The 20,583-nt window shown below is 46.8% G+C and overlaps 1 protein-coding gene across 1 annotated transcript in view; it reads right to left on the reverse strand.

The window, feature by feature from the left end:
* Positions 1-4,871: 4,871 nt before the first annotated feature.
* HIF1AN (hypoxia inducible factor 1 subunit alpha inhibitor) overlaps positions 4,872-20,583 on the reverse strand; it is an 84,282-nt gene continuing 68,570 nt past the window's right edge. The window contains exon 8 of the mRNA XM_075348916.1: positions 4,872-7,723. Coding sequence (XP_075205031.1) covers positions 7,679-7,723 — 45 coding nt within the window. The 3' untranslated portion in view covers positions 4,872-7,678. The remainder of the gene's footprint in view (positions 7,724-20,583) is intronic.

A 20,583-nucleotide genomic window follows, 5' to 3' on the forward strand; every position in this document is an offset into this window, starting at 1 on the left:
TTGCCCAGATTATTCCAAACTTTTCTTTGTAAATACAGTTCAAGATACGGGCCTTTTTATTTGAGAAATTTTTAATGTCGTTGCAATGGGGAGTGGCTCACATTAAAAATGAAGAGCAGCCTAGAGAGATGCCCCAGAGGATCCAGTGAGCCAAGACCCCTCAAAGTAAAGTCGCTGCCAGAGAAGGAGCCATGTGTTACTATATACAGTGGATTAAGGGTAGCTAGCTGTCAGATATCTAATGTATATACAGGGGTCTTAACTTCTAAACTGTGATATCCTTGTGCCCCTCTGTATCTCTAACTCTTGCTTACTCTATCCCCACCAATCCCATTCCTGTCTCCACAGTTTTCTCCTTAAAGGTATTACATCATACCCCTTCAAAGTTCTTCACTGTATTTACAAGACTTCAAAACAGTTGACCTTGTATACAAAGTCAAAGATCTCCTTTATCCCCAAATTTCAGTCATATTCATATATCAGCTACAGCACTATATTTTATCTTTACTTCCTATTCTTCCCACCTTTAGAGATACAGTGGAACCTTGGTTAACGAGAACAATCCGCTCTGGGACTGTGCTTGTTAACCAAGTTACTCATTCAGCAAAGCAAGAATTCCCATAGGAAATCATTGCAATGCAGACAATTCGTTCCACAACTTGTTAAATGTCCCATCCTGGTCCCCTATTGTGTCATTAGACACACAAACACGCACACAATCACGCACATATTATGCTCACCTTGCCTTCAATTCCATCGCTGGTCTCCTAGGACTTTCTGTTCGCTAGTACGGGCTGGGTATTGGGTTACCATCACGACGAGGGAGGAACTTCCGCACCCAGAGCGCTGATGTAAAAGGCAGGAGCCGCTTGCCTCTGATTGGTCAGCGCGTTGCCTTTGAATAGCGGTGACAGGAAGTTCCTGCTTCGTCGCGATGCCTGCCGATACACAGCCTATACCAGCGAACTACAGGACCCAGGAGGCCGGCGATGGAACCGAAGGTACACATATGCTCACCTTACCTTCCGTTCCATCACTGGCCTCCTGGATCTTTTAGTTCACCGCGAGGATTCCTCCCTCGTCGCGATATACCGGCGAACTACAAGAATGAGGCCGGCGATGGAACGGAAGGTAAGGTGAGCATAATACTGTATGTGTGGGCGTGTTTGTGTGTGTTTTGTGCGTGCTTGTGTGTGTTTGTGTGGACTGCAAGAGTGGGTTAGAGCGCAGTGGATGTATGGAACCGGAAGTGTGTGCGGTGAGTATTTTGCTCGTACAGCAAAGCTTTCTTGTAAACAGAGTTACAAATTTACAGAAAGCTTTGCTTGTTAAGCAAAATTCTCGTTAACTGGGTTACTCGTTAAGCGAGGTTCCACTGTATGTTATCTCTTGAAACTACTTAAAAGGGAGCCTGACAGTTGGGTCATGTTTCCCGAACTACAGGCAACATAAATCATACACTGGTTATATCTTATTGCAGCCGTGTATGTATTTAAAAAAAAAAACAAACAAATTTTGAAAAGTGTTTTGGGGGCCATACATCTCAAATGACTAGTCTGTGGCAGGTCCACAAAACACTGCATTGTTCCAGAGTGAAATATACCTGGCTGCAATAATAGCCTGTGTCTGATTTATGCCGCTAGCCTTTGCAGCAGGATCAATCTACTGTCAAGTCAGGGGTATTAACTTTCAATTTTAATTTTTTTTTTTTTTTTTTACCAATCTGTGATACTAGTGCTAAAAATAATAAAATTATTTGGTACTCACCCTCCCTGGGTCCAGTGTTGCAACTAATCTCCATGGCTCATGCTATGTACCACTGAGGCAAGCGATTGGCTGCAGCCTGTAAGTAATCACAGGAGCAGCATCGCAGACACGGCATTAGACCCAAGGAGGGTGAGTATCAACAAATATTTTTATCACAAACACAAATTAACACATTGGGGGTTTTTTTGTATAAAAAAAACAAAAAAAAAAAGTATTGAGAATAACGAAATCTTACATAGCAAACATTTTATTATAGGAGGTAGAAATGCAATCCAAACACATGTAGATATAAAAGGCAACAAAATGTTTCCCTCCAGTTACAAAGAGTCAGGGTGATCAGATAATTACTTAAAAATTAAAAATACATTAAAAAGATTCCAACATTGAGGGCTGAAAATTTAATTCTACAAAACATACATTAGATAAATGTGGACATTAAGCCAATGTGATTGGGAGCCCAATGTCACACGACAGAGCGACCGTGATTAGGGCAGCATAATATAGAGTAATTGTAAACAGTACATGATAACATTGACTGCAGCTTGTACTTATATAACATGATATCTGAAAAATAATGTCAAGGTCATATACCATAAGTATCGGGAAAAACAGATACCTGACTGCTGCCAGGAATCCGTGAAGCAGCAAGAGTAATTATAAAAATTGAGCTACTACCTCTCTTTTTAGGCCTGGGAAGTGGTGTAGCCCATTGCAAATAGATGATGTGACTTGTGTATTCCTTAGAAGACAATACTGCTCCATAACTGCCCAATTTCATTGTCTTGGCATCAATTGAGCTGAAGTCACATATTTTGAGTCACACAAATAGGCTTACAAGTCTCAGAGGCAGGTTCCTCTATGATTGGCCCGTACTGCAAGTCAAATTAAAAGCATTTTAAGGGGTTGGCCCATTGAAATGACTATATATCCCATTAAATTTCCACTATAAAGCCTACCATACACATTAAACGACTGTCAGCAAAGAGATGGTTTGGCCAGCAGCCATCTCAGCTGGCTCTGCCATACACAGGTGCCCTCGCTCAGCCGACCACTCGCTCTCCACAAGAAAGCATGTCTGAAGGCAGCTCATCTATGGGAGAACAAAGTGATTGTCAGTCCAAAATTGGACATGCCTGACTGTCATCTTCCTTGACATTGTCTGATTTAACCAACACAGTGGTCCATACATTGTCATCGTGATCGGCTGACTGTTTAATATGTATGGGGGCTTAAGGGCCAATGCAGAGCATCTCGCCTTTAAAACCTCTCCCCATCTGCTGTAATACATCTTCCCCTATAAAATGTTTGTTCTTTTCTAGAGAGAGAAAAAAAAAAAACAAAAAAAAAACAAAAACAGCCACTTGCCTAAAGATTCTTACACACAGACCTGCATTAGATAGATGATGATCAACGAAAGCCTTATAATAAGGCTAGGGCTACAAAGCCACACAGGTTGCGCGGTCAAAAGTAGTCAATGTCACAGCAATATTGCAGCATAACGCAAGTGAATAAGGTCACAGTTAACATCAGGGCACCGCTAAAAGCTGCAAAAACTACAAAATGGTTATGACTTTTTGAGACTTGCCGCTCACAGAGTCTTGTGGGGCATCCCCATTCACTTGCACTATTCCTGCAATGTACAGTGGGGGAAAAAAAAGTATTTAGTCAACCCCCAATTGTGTAAGTTCTCCCACTTAAAAAGATGGGAGAGGCCTGTAATTGACATCATAGGTAGCCCATAACTATGAGAGACGAAATGAGAAAACAAATCCAGAAAATCACCTTGTCTGATTTGGCAAGTTTTTTTTAAATTATGGTAGAAAGTATTTAGTCACCTAAAAACATGCAAGATTTCTGGCTCTCACAGACCTTTAACTTCTTCTTTAAGAGGCTCCTCTGTCCTCCACTCATTACCTGTAGCACCTGTTTGAACGTATCAGTATAAAAGACACCTGTACACAACCTCAAACAGTCACACTCCAAACTCCACTATGGTGAAGACCAAAGAGCGGTCGAAAGACACCAGAAACAAAATTGTAGCACTGCACCAGGTTGGGAAGACTGAATCTGCAAGAGGCAAGCAGCTTGGTGTGATGAAATCAACTGAGCAAGCAATAATAAGAAAATGGAAGACATGCAAGACCACTGATAATCTCCCTTGATCTGGGGCTCCACGCAAGATCTCACCCCGTGGAGTCAAAATGATCACAAGAATGGTGAGCACAAAATTGCAGAACCATATGGGGGGGACCTATTGAATGACCTGCATAGAGCTGGGATCACCGTAGCAAAGGCTAGCATCAGTAACACTCTACGCCGCCAAGGTCTCAGATCCTGCAGTGCCAGACATGTACTGGCTTAAGCAGGGGAACATGGGGAACAGGCTCGTCTGAAGTTTGCTAGAGAGCATTTGGATTACCCAGAAGAGTATTGGGAGAATGTCATATGGTCTGATGAAACCAAAGTAGAACTGTTTGGTAGAAACACAACTCATGTTTGGAAAAGACAGAATGCTGAGTTGCATCCAAAGAACATCATAACTACTGTGAAGCATGGGGGTGGAAACATCAAGCTTTGGGGCTGTTTCTCTGTAAAGGGACCAGGACGACTGATCCGTGTACATGAAAGAATGAATGGAGCTATGTATGGTGAGCTTTTGAGTGCAAACCTCCTTTCATCAGCAAGGGCAATGAAGATGAAATGTGGCTAGGTCTTTCAGCAGGATAATGAACCCAAGCACACCACCAGGGCAATGAAGGAGTGGCTTCGTAAGAAGTATATGAAGGTCCTGGAGTGGCTTAGCCAGTCTCCAGATCTCAACCCCATAGAAAACCTTTGGAGGGAGTTGAAAACAAACAAAACTGCTCTACAGGAGATCTGCATGGAGGAAAGGGCCAACATACCACCAACAGTGTGTGCCAACCTTATGAAGGCCTATAGAAAACATTTGACCTCCGTCATTGCCAACAAAGGATATAGAACAGAATATTGAGATGAACTTTTGTTATTGACTAAATACTTATTTTCCACCATAATTTTAAAAAAAAAAATCTTGCCAAATCAGACAAGGTGATTTTCTGGATTTGTTTTCTCATTTTGTCTCTCATAGTTATGGTCTACCTATGATGTCAATTACGGGCCTCTAATCTTTTTAAGTCGGAGAACTTGCACAATTGGTGGCTAGACTAAATACTTTTTTTTTTAGCACTGTAGCAGTGGCAAAGATTGATCCTTAACTGTAATACTTGTTTTGCCTATTCTTAAATTAAAGGGGTATTCTCAAGTGGTCTCTTCAGATACTCACAGCTCTGCAGACTCCTTACTTTATGGCTGCTTGAGGGGTGGACTACACTCCTTGAGTGACCATTCTAATCAGTTTCTGTTACCATCATTGTTCTGAAGTGTACATGGCATTTGAAAAGGCACACAGCTCAAAAACAAGAGAGCAGTGATTATTTGAACTGCTCTGAAAAGTGCTGATGCTCGGGGATTAGGATTATGCCGCACTGTTAAGTATAGCTCCGTCAAGAGCTGACTGGTATCTTAAGAGTTAACTCCCCACCTGGAATGTATCTACTGAGCACACAGGGCTAGGCTATGGTGGTCAGTTTCCTTGGAATCAAGCAGTACACTATGTAAAAGAAATGAATGACAGCAGATAGAAAAAGCAAGTTAATTACAAACTTGCTTATTTTCATGCTAACTAATGCAATTTAATAACATGAGAATACCCCTTGAACAGTCTCATATTTCACTTTTATGACTTTCTATAGACATGGTACATGACAAGAGCAGAGGACTGAGAAGTTTAGAGTGAAAGTTTTCTTTAACAGGATTCCCATCGATTTAATATAGTTATCACAAATAACTACTTGCACTACGGATTAAAAACTACTGACATATACATTGGCTGGGCTGCATGATTTGCAATGATAGCAGTTCTCACGGTAATAATTCTGGAGAGGATAATGAAGCTTTACTTATTAATGTCATTTTTGACTTTAGCATTGTCAACTAGATCATTAATTTAGGTTCCAATATCACCTCTGTATCTTTATGTGGCAGGAAACTTCAATTACAAAAAATATACATAGTGATGAACCAATGATTCATTAAGTAAGTCATTCACAACATAATTGATCAATCGCTATCAAATGGAGCAATCTACTTCTGCATCGGTGGCGGCTTTTCACACAATAGAGAATCACGCACGATCCTAACACGGTTGTAGCCAAAGTCCGTCAACATTAGACAAAAAGGAAATAAATTTGCACAGCAAACTAAAACCCCTGTTATTTCACAGTAAATGACTTAATACCATTCAATAATATGCACTGTACCCATAGAATGAAAACCTGTGATTTGCAGAGTACATAACATTAATGTATAGGAAGATAAGCACAAGGTGTGGCTTAGGGATTTAATAAGTACAAATTGGGTTTCTATAACTCCCCCACCCCATACTATCGTCATCAGCATCACAAAAGAATTATTTAGCTTTATCTAAATTTTCAGTAAAATCAGATTACTCCGAGGCTGCATTGGCATAATATGGCTGCTGCAAGGCTGTTTTTTCCCATTGAACAGTCCAGTTTTTAGGAGAACGCTGCCCAACAACTAAATGGACTTGTGAGACAGCAGAACCCCAGTATCCAATCTACCAGGTCTTCAACATATGGCTGAATTGGTCCTCAACTGAGGGCGCAGAAGAGGCAAGGGCGAGTTGGCAGGATACAATTACCTTTACTGGCAAATTAAACGGTTATATAAAATGAGATGGTGTGTTTCTTGACGAGGAACTGAAAACCAACCATTTTGTGGGTTGCATCAATAGTTATGGAAAAAAAATATTCCACCCACTCATCACCAGTGACATTGCAGAGGCACTTTACAACTAACGTCTACAGGCCTGGACAATCAATGAGATCAAAAGTTCCTAATTGAGGTTCCTACGAATATTTGCTCCCCCGATATGTCTTCCCTCGGGAATATGCAAAAGCCTGCAATGTTCTCATGCACATTGCCATCCCAATAGATGACTATTGCTTTGCCTAAAAAAAAAAAAAACACCACCTGCCCTCGAAGGTGTGATATTGAGCATACTTAACAGCAGCGTGTCTCATTAGCCGTTATAGGCACTGGGAAGGTCCTTAATTTATTTCCCTTCAATCATATTCTAACAAACACCCCAAAAGCAGCAATGAGGTCAGATTCTGTAAGCATTTACCAAGTGATTTGCAAGCAGATGAAAAGAATTCCAAAACTGATTCCAGTAAAGACTCAAAATAAAAGGTCCTAGGACTCAGTAGAGCAGCCGCTGCCATGAAACTTTATAGGTGTGCTCGCCAATGATGAAGGTATGAAGTTGTGTTGTAGTGAATAACAATTGCCTGAGTATTCGTCTTGCCTTCTTTATAATCGTTTACTTATTGTAATGTCCGTATGGCAGATTTCACTGTAAAAGCAGAGGCATGTTCATGATTTAAACTGGGAAGAGCACAGACAAAAAAAAAAGAAAAAAAAAGTCCACGGAGAATGCCTTGGTTAAATTAAAAACTCGATCTTTGGATACCGTACGTGACGCAGTGAACGGATGATGTAAACACTTCTTGCATGCAAACAGAGCGGGCGACGTGCCACGGCCCGGATATCCACTGTCTGTACAGAGTGCAAAGAACAACTGTAAGGGTTGCATTGTTTCCTTGATTATTTTCTTTCTCTTTGCAAAACAAAAAATATAAAAAATATATATATAAAACACAGTAGTGAGTGGTGTAAACCAATGTACAGGAGAACAGTTGGCCTATTAAGTGCTTCCATTCTGCAGTATTTCTTGTCAGTCGTCTCAGAAATGAATCAAGAAAGCGGCAGCAGTCTCATATACACAACGTCATAGCTCAGTAAGCCTGGGTTAGTTGTAGCGACCCTTTATCATTGTGTTTAACAAAGGACCAACCTAAAAAAAAAAAAAAAGTAGAAAAAACATGTTAAAAAAAAAAGGCTTAACAGACGCTCTCTTAATAGCTTTGCATTGGACTGCTCCTCTGTTACTCACTCTTAAAATGCATTAAATAAATTGACAAATGGGTGTTGACACACGCCAAAGAGGCGTATCCAGACACAGGCACCACTGATTGACAATGTGCCTGTAGGGACACACCCTCATCTGGTAACACCTACTTGGTTTGCCTTTTTAATTTCTAGGAGAAACAGATGAAACGCACAATCCAGAATTGGTATATTATGGGTAATACAAACATTATTAAACAGATAACTGTTAGGGAAAATGACAGACTGTACAGACAGTATTTGGGTAGGATCACATGCGTGTCTTTGGTCAGAGTGCCGTTCATAAAGAAACGGACTTCATACAGACAGCACTAGACTATTGTCCAAAAGGACTTTTCTAATCCGCTTTTTTCACAGTCTGAATCGCTAAGATTAACATACACTGACAAGCAAAAGGGTTACACTGTTTTGAACTTTTGATTTTAGGCTCCATATCTCACCATCCACTACAGCTTTAAGAGTGAGTCTACCTTCATTTTATAGACAATCATCTTGGCCATCTCATACATAAATTTGACTTGCAACTATTTAACATATGGTTAGTTATGCAGATTCCGGTCAGGTCACTGAATTGTCATTGTTTTTTTTAATTTTTTATAAAATTATTTTTTGGCTTTCATCATTGCCTGAACCATTTTGGTCAGGCTCTTGGTCTGATTAAACCATGTCTCGACCGAAATCTGATCCTGGGTCTTTTTTATACGTTCCCAATGTTGGTGCATACTGGTCACCTCACTTGGTTTACCCACAAGTGTTTGATTGGGTTGAGGTCTGGGGACCAATCCAGGACCTCTACTTCATGGTCATTGAACTATTTCTTTGCCAATCTTGACATATGCTTCGGGTCGTTGTCCTGCTGGAACACCATGTAATCCTTTTCATACCCATAGTACTCAAGTGTACAACTTTACGACATCTTGCAGATTACTCACATATACAGTTAGGTCCAGAAATATTTGGACAGTGACACAAGTTTTGTTATTTTAGCTGTTTACAAAAACATGTTCAGAAATACAATTATATATATAATATGGGCTGAAAGTGCACACTCCCAGCTGCAATATGAGAGTTTTCACATCCAAATCGGAGAAAGGGTTTAGGAATCATAGCTCTGTAATGCATAGCCTCCTCTATTTCAAGGGACCAAAAGTAATTGGACAAGGGACTCTAAGGGCTGCAATTAACTCTGAAGGCGTCTCCCTCGTTAACCTGTAATCAATGTAGTTAAAAGGTCTGGGGTTGATTACAGGTGTGTGGTTTTGCATTTGGAAGCTGTTGCTGTGACCAGACAACATGCGGTCTAAGGAACTCTCAATTGAGGTGAAGCAGAACATCCTGAGGCTGAAAAAAAAGAAAAAATCCATCAGAGAGATAGCAGACATGCTTGGAGTAGCAAAATCAACAGTCGGGTACATTCTGAGGAAAAAGGAATTGACTGGTGAGCTTGGGAACTCAAAAGGCCTGGGCGTCCACGGATGACAACAGTGGTGGATGATCGCCGCATACTTTCTTTGGTGAAGAAGAACCCGTTCACAACATCAACTGAAGTCCAGAACACTCTCAGTGAAGTAGGTGTATCTGTCTCTAAGTCAACAGTAAAGAGAAGACTCCATGAAAGTAAATACAAAGGGTTCACATCTAGATGCAAACCATTCATCAATTACAAAAATAGACAGGCCAGAGTTACATTTGCTGAAAAGAAGGGAATTTTGTTTACTTACCGTAAATTCCTTTTCTTCTAGCTCCTATTGGGAGACCCAGACAATTGGGGTGTATAGCTACTGCCTCCGGAGGCCACACAAAGTATTACACTTTAAAAAGTGTAACCCCTCCCCTCTGCCTATACACCCTCCCGTGCATCACGGGCCCATCAGTTTTGGTGCCAAAGCAGGAAGGAGGAACTTATAAATTGGTCTAAGGTAAATTCAATCCGAAGGATGTTCGGAGAACTGAAACCATGAACCAAAAGAACCCTTCAACATGATGTACACAAAAGAACAACAGCCCGAAGGGAACAGGGGCGGGTGCTGGGTCTCCCAATAGGAGCTAGAAGAAAAGGAATTTACGGTAAGTAAACAAAATTCCCTTCTTCTTTGTCGCTCCATTGGGAGACCCAGACAATTGGGATGTCCAAAAGCAGTCCCTGGGTGGGTAAAAGAATACCTCGATAAAAAGAGCCGAAAAAACGGCCCTCTCTTACAGGTGAGCCACCGCCTCCTGAAGGACTCGCCTACCTAGGCTGGCATCTGCCACAGCATAGGCATGAACCTGATAGTGTTTCGTGGAAGTGTGCAGACTCGACCAGGTAGTGCTGACACACCTGCTGAGCCGTAGCCTGGTGACGCAATGCCCAGGATGCCCCTGCGGCTCTGGTAGAATGGGCTTTCAGCTCTAAAGGAATCGGAAGCCCAGAAGAACAGTAGGCTTCAAGGATCAGTTCCTTGATTCACCAAGCCAAGGTTGACTTGGAAGCCTGCAACCCCTTACGCTGGCCAGTGACAAGGACAAAGAGCGCATCAGAACGGCGCGGGGGCACAGTGTGCGAGAAGAAGAGCCGGAGTGCTCTCCCGAGATCTAACAAGTGCAATCCTTTTCACAATTGTGAACTGGATGAGCCAAAAGAAGGTAAGGAGATATCCTGATTGAGAAGAAACGGGGGATACCACCTTAAGTAGACCTTCCGGGACCGGACGCAGAACCACCTCATCCTGGCGAAACACCAGGAAGGGGGCTTTGCATGACAGCGCTGCTAGCTCAGACACTCTCCGAAGTGATGTGCCTGCCACTAGGAAGACCACCTTCTGCGAAAGGCGTGATAGAGATATCTCTGAGAACGCTAAGAGCCAGGACTCAATGGCCACCCAGTCAGGTTGAAGACCGCAGAATTCAGATGGAAAATGGCCCTTGGGACAGCAAGTCTGGTCGGTCCGGGAGTGCCCACGGTCGACCCACCGTGAGGTACCCCAGATCCAGGTATCACGACCTTCTCGGGCAGTCTCGAGGATGGCGCGGCGGCAGTCGGAACCAATCTTGAGTAACACTCTGGGCAGCAGCACCAGAGGAGGAAATACATAAGGCAGTCGAAATTGCGACCAGTCCTGAACTGATGCGTCCGCCGCCAGCGCTCTGTGATGGTGGTTGATGTACGCGACCGCCGTGGCGTCGTCCGACTGTATCCGGATCCGCCTGCCGTCCCGCCACCGCTGGAACGACTTTAGGGCTAGCTACACTGCCCTTATGTCCAGAACATTGATCTGAAGGGAGGACTCTGTCAGAGTCCAGGTTCCCTGAGCCCTGTGGTGGAGGAAGACCGCTGTCCACCCTGACAGACTCTCGTCCGTCGTGACCATAGCCCAGGATGGGAGCAGGAAGGATTTTTCTTTTTACCAAGAAGTGGGAAGAAGCCACTCCTGAAGAGAGGCTTTGTCTGCCAGTGAAAGAGAGACGTTCCTGTCTAGGGACGTCGACCTCCTGTCCCATTTGCGGAGAATGTGCCCTTGGAGTGGACGCAGATGAAACTGCGCAAAGGGAACTGCCTCCATTGCTGCCACCATCTTCCCTAGGAAGCGCGTGAGGCGCCTCAAGGGGTGAGACTGGGCCCCAAGGAGAAAGTGCACCCCTGTCTGCAGCGAACGCTGTTTGCCCAGCGGTAGCTTCACTATCTCTGAGGGGGGAATGCAACTCCATCCCGAGGTAAGTCAGTGATTGGGTCGGTGTCAATTTTTACTTTGGGAAATTGATGATCCACCCGAACCTCTGGAGAGTCTCCAGAGCAATGTTCAGGCTGTGTTGACATGCCACCCGGGAGGGTGCCTTGACTTAGGAGATCGTCTAAGTAAGGGATCACCGAGTGTCCCTGAGAGTGTAGGCCCATCGCCACTGATGCCATGACCTTGGTGAAGACCCGTGGGACTGTCGCCAGGCCGAAAGGCAGAGTCACAAGCTGAAAGTGTTCGACCCGGAGGCGAAGCACCGGAAGCGTTGATGCTCTGGAGTAATCGGCACATGGAGATAAGCATCCCTGATGCCGATTGATGCTAGGCAGACTCCCTGGGACATCGAAGCGATGACTGAGCGGAGAGATTCCATCCGAGACCGTCTGGTTCTCACGTGTCTGTTGAGTAGAATGAGGCCCGGAACGGACCGGAATGATCCGTCCTTTTTTGGTACCCCGAACAAGTTGGAGTAAAGACCGCGACCACGTTCTTGAAGCGGAACGGGGATCACAACTCCATCTGCAGAAACGAGTCGGAGGACGAGAGCTGAGCTCTATCCTGTAACCGTGAGACGGAATGTCTCTCACCCATTGGTTTTTCATCCAATTGCTCGCCAAACAGACGGTCGCCAGAAAATGGCAAACCCGTTAAGAACTTTTTGGAAGCAGAGTCTGCCTTCCATTAGCGTAGCCACATGGTCCTGCGGACTGCCACCGATTTGGCGGATGCTACCGCTGTACGGCTCGCAGAGTCCAGGACGACGTTCATGGCGTAGGACGAAAAAGCCGACGCCTGAGAAGTCAAAGACACAACCTGCGGATCTAGCCGCCAGTCTGGAGACTGGAGGATCCACCTTGGGACACTGAGCCCAACCCTTAACTACGTCAGGGGGGAAAGGGTAACGTGTGTCATTAAGGCGCTTAGTAAAGCGCTTGTCCGGAAATGCTCTGTGCTTCTGGACAGCATCTCTGAAGTTAGAGTGATCGAAAAACGCACTCCGGGTACGTTTGGGAAACCTAAACTGGTGTTTCTCCTACTGTGAAGCCGACTCCTCTATAGGTGGAGTTGGGGGAAAAGGACTAGCACCTGGTAGATGGACGTTATAAGGTCATTTACTATGGCGTCCCCTTCAGGTGTATCCAGATTGAGAGCAACGTCGGGATCAGAGCCCTGAGCTGCGACCTCCGCTTCATCCTCCAGAGAGTCCTCATGCTGAGATCCCGAACCGCGTGATGAAGTCGGGGAAGGTTCCCAGCAAGCCCGCTTAGCCTGTCTGAGGCTGCGGTCCGTGTCGGAGTTCTCACCGTGGGATCTGGGTGCCACCCCAGGAGCCCTTTGCTGTACCGACCGAGAGGGGCCTGGGGGCGATGAACTCACAGTGCCCTGGCCCTGTGTTACCGGTCTGGACTGCTAAGCTTCTAGTATCTTAGCAGACCATCTGTCCATAGACTGAGCCATGGAATGTGAAAGTGACTCAGAGAGTTTCTCAGTCAAAATTGTAAACTCTGTCCCTTCCATCTGTGCAGTGGAAACCGGCGGTACCACCTGAGCCGAGGGTCCCACCAGTGCCGGAGGCTCCGGCTGAGTGAGTGCCACAGGGGCCGAGCATTGTCACAATGCGGGTAGGTGGAACCTGCAGGTAACATAGCCGCACAAGAGGTGCAGGTTGCAAAACAAGCCTGTGCCTTGGCCCCCTTGCTTTCTGCGGACGACATGCTGTTGTCGCCTCTTAGAGATATAGCCAAAAGCAAATAATGCTGCCGAATAAAGAAAATATATACAATATATATATATATATATATATATATATATATATATATATATATATATATATATATATATATATATATATATATATATATATATATATATATATATATATATATATATAACCTTCGGCACCCAAGGGGGGCCAGCACCTGACAACTGGTGTGGCTTACCAACCGCCCCAAGCGGTGGTGCGTCCACCAGATTCCCTGCCTGGGACTCCCAGAGCTGCAGAGCTCATTCTGAAATCCTCCGCCGGCAGAAGAGATTATAACAATGGCTGCCAGCGTTCTGAGGGGAGGGAGGAAGCCGTGGAAGCGCCTAATAAAGTGCGGGCACCTGGTGCCCCACAGTGCTCAGTGAGGGGGGAGGAGGATACCAAGTATGCTCCAGCCCTCACTGCCGACGTCCAGTCGGCCGTCCCGCCCTCACCCCTGACTGGCAGGCCCGGGGGCGGGAGTACATGGTCCTAGGCCGCAAAAGCCGGGAACTAAAGTTAAAAACGCGGCCGGCCAACAGGCGCGGTCGGCGCGGTAGTCCCGGTTCACCAACCACACAGCAGCCACTGCGGCGTCTGTAACACAGGCGCTGCATGCACCGTCCCTACGGGGACACAGAGTACCTTATGGATGCAGGGCCCTGTCCCTGATGATATCCAGGCTCCTGTCCGTCAGATTCCCCCAGGTGCTGCGGAGGGAGCCCGGTCCCAGTGAACGGCGACCGGTTAGGATCCCACTTCTCCCAGAACTGCGGAGCTCGTTCTGAAATCCCCCACCGGCAGAAGTGATTATAACCATGGCTGCCAGCGTTCTGAGGGGAGGAGGGAGCCGTGGAAGTGCCTAATAAAATGCGGGCACCTGGTGCCCCACAGTGCTCAGTGAGGGGGGAGGAGGATACCAAAGTATGCTCCAGCCCTCACTGCCGACGTCCAGTCGGCCGTCCCGCCCTCACCCCTGACTGGCAGGCCCGGGGGCGGGAGTACATGGTACTGGGCCGCAAAAGCCGGGGACTAAAGTTAAAAGCGCGGCCGGCCAACAGGCGCGGTCGGCGCGGTAGTCCCGGCTCACAAACCACACAGCAGCCGCTGCGGCGTCTGTGACACAGGCGCTGCATGCACCGTCCCTAAGGGGACACAGAGTACCTTATGGATGCAGGGCCCTGTCCCTGATGATATCCAGGCTCCTGTCCGTCAGATTCCCCCAGGGGCTGCGGATGGAGCTCGGTCCCAGTGAATGGTGACCGGTTAGGATCCCACTTCTCCCAGAGCCTCTAAGGGATGGGGAAGGAAAACGGCATGTGGGCTCCAGCCTCTGTACCCGCAATGGGTACCTCAACCTTAAAAACACCGCCGACTTAGTGGGGTGAGAAGGGAGCATGCCGGGAGCCCTGTTAGGGACCCTCTTTTCTTCCATCCGATATAATCAGCAGCTGCTGCTGACTAAAATGTGGAGCTTGTGTGCATGTGTGCCTCCTTCAACACAAAGCTAAAAACTGATGGGCCCGTGATGCACGGGAGGGTGTATAGGCAGAGGGGAGGGGTTACACTTTTTAAAGTGTAATACTTTGTGTGGCCTCCGGAGGCAGTAGCTATACATCCCAATTGTCTGGGTCTCCCAATGGAGCGACAAAGAAACACCTCATGAAGCCAGCTCAGTTCTGGAAAAGTATTCTATGGACAGATGAGACCAAGATCAACCTGTACCAGAATGATGGGAAGAAAAAAAAGTTTGGAGAAGAAAGGGAACGGCACATGATCCAAGGCACACCACATCCTCTGTAAAACATGGTGGAGGCAACGTGATGGCATGGGCATGCATGGCTTTCAATGGCACTGGGTCACTTGTGTTTATTGATGACATAACAGCAGACAAGAGTAGCCGGATGAATTCTGAAGTGTACCGGGATATATTTTTAGCCCAGATTCAGCCAAATGCCGCAAAGTTGATCGGACGGCGCTTCATAGTACAGATGGACAATGACCCCAAGCATACAGCCAAAGCTACCCAGGAGTTCATGAGTGCAAAAAAGTGGAACATTCTGCAATGGCCAAGTCAATCACCAGATCTTAACCCAATTGAGCATGCATTTCACTTGCTCAAATCCAGACTTAAGACGGAAAGACCCACAAACAAGCAAGATTTGAAGGAGGCGGGTGTAAAGGCCTGGCAAAGCATTAAGAAGGAGGAAACCCAGCGTTTGGTGATGTCCATGGGTTCCAGACTTAAGGCAGTGATTGCCTCCAAAGGATTCGCAACAAAATATTGAAAATAAAAATATTTTGTTTGGGTTTGGTTTATTTGGCCAATTACTTTTGACCTCCTAAAATGTTGAGTGTTTGTAAAGAAATGTGTACAATTCCTACAATTTCTATCAGATATTTTTGTTCAAACCTTCAAATTAAATGTTACAATCTGCACTTGAATTCTGTTGTAGAGGTTTCATTTCAAATCCAATGTGGTGGCATGCAGAGCCCAACTCGCGAAAATTGTGTCACTGTCCAAATATTTCTGGACCTAACTGTAGTTCAGCACTGAGACCACCATGAAACCTGGTCAAGTATCAAACACCTTTGGCTGTGAAACAATCCCATATCATCAGGCTTCCTCCACAAAACTTGACAGCTCCTTCAATTTATCAATCCGTTAGCCTTTTTCACTTGTTTCTACCAGAACCATTTGCACCCATCAAACTCTAGTCTAGTGACTCAACTCATTGCTCAAAATCCCCAAAATCACCCATTTCCAATCTTCTATTGTCCACTCTTTGTACTGTTTTGCAAACTCGAGCCAATGCTTCTAATGATGACATAGAAAAGGACATTTTTTGTGTACTCACCGTAAAATGTCTTTCTTGGAGCCTTTCATTGGGGGACACAGACAGTGGGTTATATGGTGTCTCCAGGGGAGGCGTGACACTAGGTTTGAAAAAAGTGTTAGCTCCTCCTCCCACAGCATATACCCTAGCTAGGAAGGAAACTAGCTCAGTTTGGTGTAAAAGCAGTAGGAAAAGGACAACCAAAACCACAAGGGTGGGACCTGTGTCCCCCAATGAAAGGCTCCAAGAAAGACATTTTACGGTGAGTACACAAAAATGTCCTTTCCTTTCTCGCCTTTTCATTGGGGGACACAGACAGTGGGACATCCCAAAGCAGTCCCTGGGTGGGAACTGAACTATTAACAGTGTAGAACATCAGCCTAAGAGCTGACTAACAACTGCAGTGAACACATAACAAACACTGTCAAAAAACCGAGCAGTGGCCACTTATAAATGGGCCACTGCCGCCTGAAGGACTTGTCTTCCAAGAGCAGCATCCGCGGAAGCATGCGTATGCACTCTGTAGAATTTTGTAAACGTGTGCACACTGGAGCAGGTAGCGGCCTTGCAAAGTTGGGCCGCCAAAGCCTGATGGCGGATAGCCCAGGAGGCACCCACTGCTCATGTAGAGTGGGACTGCACAGATTGAGGAGGAACAACACCTCGTGTTTTGTAAGTTTCACACATGGCAGTCTTGATCCATCGAGAAATCGTGGATTTGGAAACCCGGTCGCCCTTTTTGTGTCCTTCTGAGAGGACGAAAAAGGAATCGGACTTGCGCAACGGCGCTGTTCTGGAGATGTAGATCCGCAGAGCCCTGACAAGATCAAGAGTGTGAAGGGGTTTCTCAAAGGAGTGGACCGGGGCCGGGCAGAATGACGGCAACACAATGTCGTCGTTCAGGTGGAAAGAGGATACGACCTTCGGAAGGAAGGCGGGGGAAGGCCGAAGGACCACCTTATGATGGAATATCAGGTAAGGTGAGCGACAGGACAGAACTGCCAGTTCGGACACTCGCCTGATAGAGGTAATAGCGACTAAAAAGGCAACTTTCCAAGACAGCCGTTGAAGAGAGATTTCTCTCAAGGGTTTGAAAGGAGGAAGCTGAAGTGCTCCGAGAACCAAATTCAGATCCCAGGGATCTAAGGGGTGACGATAAGGGGGGACCAAATGCGCCACCCCTTGAAGAAAGGTACGGACCAGAGAGCGAGAAGCCAGCTGCTTCTGGAAAAAAATTGACAAGGCAGAAACTTGTCCTTTAAGGGTATTGAGAGCAAGACCCGAGTCCATACCGTCTTGCAAAAAGGCAAGAACATTAGGGATTGAAAGGTCAGGGGCGACCGATTATGACGGTCACACCAGTACAGATAGGTCTTCCAGGTCCTGTGATAAATGCTGGCGGAGGAAGGCTTGCGAGCATTAAGCATGGTATGAACTACCCTGGAAGAAGATGAGACTTGGCTAGAATCAAGGATTCAAGCGCCACGCCTTCAAATGCAGCTGTGCTGTATTCTGGTGGAATATTGGACCTTGCGACAGAAGATCCGGGCGGTCGGGAAGACGCCAGGGAGTGTCGCCGAGAAGGTGGAGGAGCTCTGGAAACCAGGCTCTTCTGTTCCAGTCCGGGGCCACGAGGATCACTGGGATTCCCTCCGCTTTGATTTTCTTGATTACTCTCGGAATGAGAGGGAACGGAAGAAAAACGTATGGCAGGCGAAACTGCGACCACGGGAGGACTAGAGCGTCGGAGCCGAGCGCTAGCGGGTCTCTCGACCGGGATACGAAGGGATGTACTTTGGCGTTTAGCCGAGACGCCATGAGGTCCACATCTGGGAGCCCCCAACGAAGAGTGATCTTATGGAACACCTCGTCGTGGAGGGACCATTCACCTGCCGCTAGACCTTGCCTGCTGAGAAAGTCTGCGGCCCAGTTGTCTGTCCCCGGAATATGGACAGCTGAAATAATGGGAATGTGCATCTCTACCCAAAGAAGAATCCTGGAGACTTCTTTCATCGCTGCCCTGCTTCCATGACTGCTACCATCTTGCCTAACACTCTCATCCCACTCCGGAGGAATGGGTAACGGCGGGAGCGGAGGGATTGGGCGGCCCGGATCAGGAAAGACCTCTTGTCTTCTGGAAGAAAAACCCCAGGCCTGAACCGTGTCTATCAGCATACCTAAAAAGGTGATGCGCTGATGAGGAATGGGGGATGACTTGTTGAAGTTGAGAAGCCACCCTAGCCTTGAGAGCGTGTCTGGGCAAATGTGCACGCTTTCTGAGCAAACTTGAGGAGAGCTCCCCTTGACAAGTAGGTCGTCCAAATAGGGAACGACCAGAACGCCTCTGGGGTGCAAAATGGACATGACAGCCGCCATGACCTTTGTGAAGACCCGAGACGCAGTAGCCAGTCCAAAGGGAAGGGCCCTGAATTGGAAATGACGGTATCCTACGGCAAAACGAAGGAACCGTTGATGCGATACACATATGGAAATGTGTAAATAAGCATCTTGAATGTCTATGGAAGCTAGGAATTCTCCCGGTTCCATAGCAGCTAGTACGGCTCGCAATGATTCCATTCGGAAGGTCCGAATCCGTACGGACCTGTTTAGCCTTTTGAGGTCCAGGATAGGACGGACAGAGCCACCTTTTTTTTTTTTTGGGGACAACAAAGAGGTTTGAATAGAAACCTTTGCCGCGCTGTTCCAGGGGCACTGGAATGATAACGTTTGCTTTCTGTAAAGAGGCTATGGCATGAAATAAGGCCTGGCTTTGCGTTGTGGACTTTGGAAGCCGAGAACGCAGAAACCTGTTGGCCAGTAGGGAATGGAAATCGATCTTGTAACCTGAGGTGACGATTTCTCGAACCCAAGCATCGTGAGTATGGTCTAGCCAGATATCTCGAAAAAGCAGAAGCTGCCCTCCAACAGGAGTCGGCTCTGAGGGGTACCCGGCGTCATGCTGAAGGGGCCTTCGCGGGGCGAGGTCCCTTGGGTTTAGATTGCCTGGAGTGGGAACACCAGGAAGAGTCCCTTAAGGGACCGGATCCCCGATCTGAGCGTTGTGACGACCCCTGTGATGGTTTTTGGGGGGGTGGGCCGAAAGGACTGCCTGTGCCAAGAAGACTTTAAAATTTTTGGATACAGACCGCTTTTGTGGTAGAATGGTACTTTTACCACCCGTCGTCTCAGATATAAGCTTGTCCAGGGATTCTCCAAACAGACGAAGACCCTGGAAGGGGAGTGTGGACAGGGACTTCTTGGAGGCACTGTCCGCGTTCCATATCTTTAGCCACAGGACTCTGCGGGCAAAAACAGCGTTGGCTGCCGTTAGGGCTGACAAAACTAGCTGCATCTAAGGAGCCGTGAAGCAAGTAATTAGAGGCTAGAGAGAACAAATCAAGGATCTCAAGAGCCTCTGAAGGAATATTGCAAGAGCGAAGCAACTTGCGCAAGTTCCTACTCCACACACTCATAGCTCTCGCCACCCATGTCAAGGCAAACAGGGGGCGCAGAGAGGAGCTGGAAGCCTGGAAAATAGATTTGACCGCAGCATCAATTGCGCGGTCAGACGAGTCCTTGAGAGACGCGGTGTCTGAGACAGACATAACCGTGTGTTTAGCCAGCCTGGATACTGGCGGATCCACAACGGGGGGTACTGACCAGACCTTAACCAGTTCCGATGGAAAGGGATAAGCGAATGAAGAGGACGATTTTTTATTAAACCTATCAGTGTGATCCCAACGTTTTAGATATGATTTGATGAAAAATCGGATCCTGGGCAAAGGACTTAGGAGGCTTCTTGGCCCGCTTGATTGCCGACTGAGAAGTCGGGTCCGAAGGCTGATCAGAAATCGACAGAGTGATTGACAGCCGAAATGAATGTGTCTTCCATATGTCTAGACTCAGAAGGGACATCTGAGACAGAGTCTTGGGAATCGTGACTACTAAAGGTCACGGAGCCCGAGTCAGACTGATCATCGTCCGAGTCGGACGAGACGTAACGGTCGCAATGGCGCCTTTTGGAGACAGCCTTTTTACGTACTGGGAACGAGACACCAGACGAAGGCGGGCTCCCCTGGGGGAGCTGAGCCGGGGGGAGGCTGTGAGATCCTGTGGAAGGCTGGGATATCTGAGCGGCCAGGTCATCTAACCTCTTAGACATTAGAAGAGCCCAGGCAGGAATAACGTCATCAGACTGGGGTACTGCCTGGATAGTGGCCGCAGCCAAATCCACAGACTGCACGACCTCCTGGTCCGGCAGCGGAGGCTGTTGTGACATGGTAGTAGGGGCATCGCAGCCCCGGCATAGTGGATAGCGTCGGCCATTACAAAAACGAGCGTCCACAGGTGGTACAAGCATAGTACAGGTCCATAGAGGATGCCTGGGAAGCTTCATCACCCTTGCGGTTACGCATGTCAGCAACAGTTCCACAATAAGTACAGTGAGCCT

The sequence above is a fragment of the Anomaloglossus baeobatrachus genome, chromosome 5, assembly GCF_048569485.1.
Source record: "Anomaloglossus baeobatrachus isolate aAnoBae1 chromosome 5, aAnoBae1.hap1, whole genome shotgun sequence".
In the NCBI taxonomy this organism is placed as follows: Eukaryota; Metazoa; Chordata; class Amphibia; order Anura; family Aromobatidae; genus Anomaloglossus; species Anomaloglossus baeobatrachus.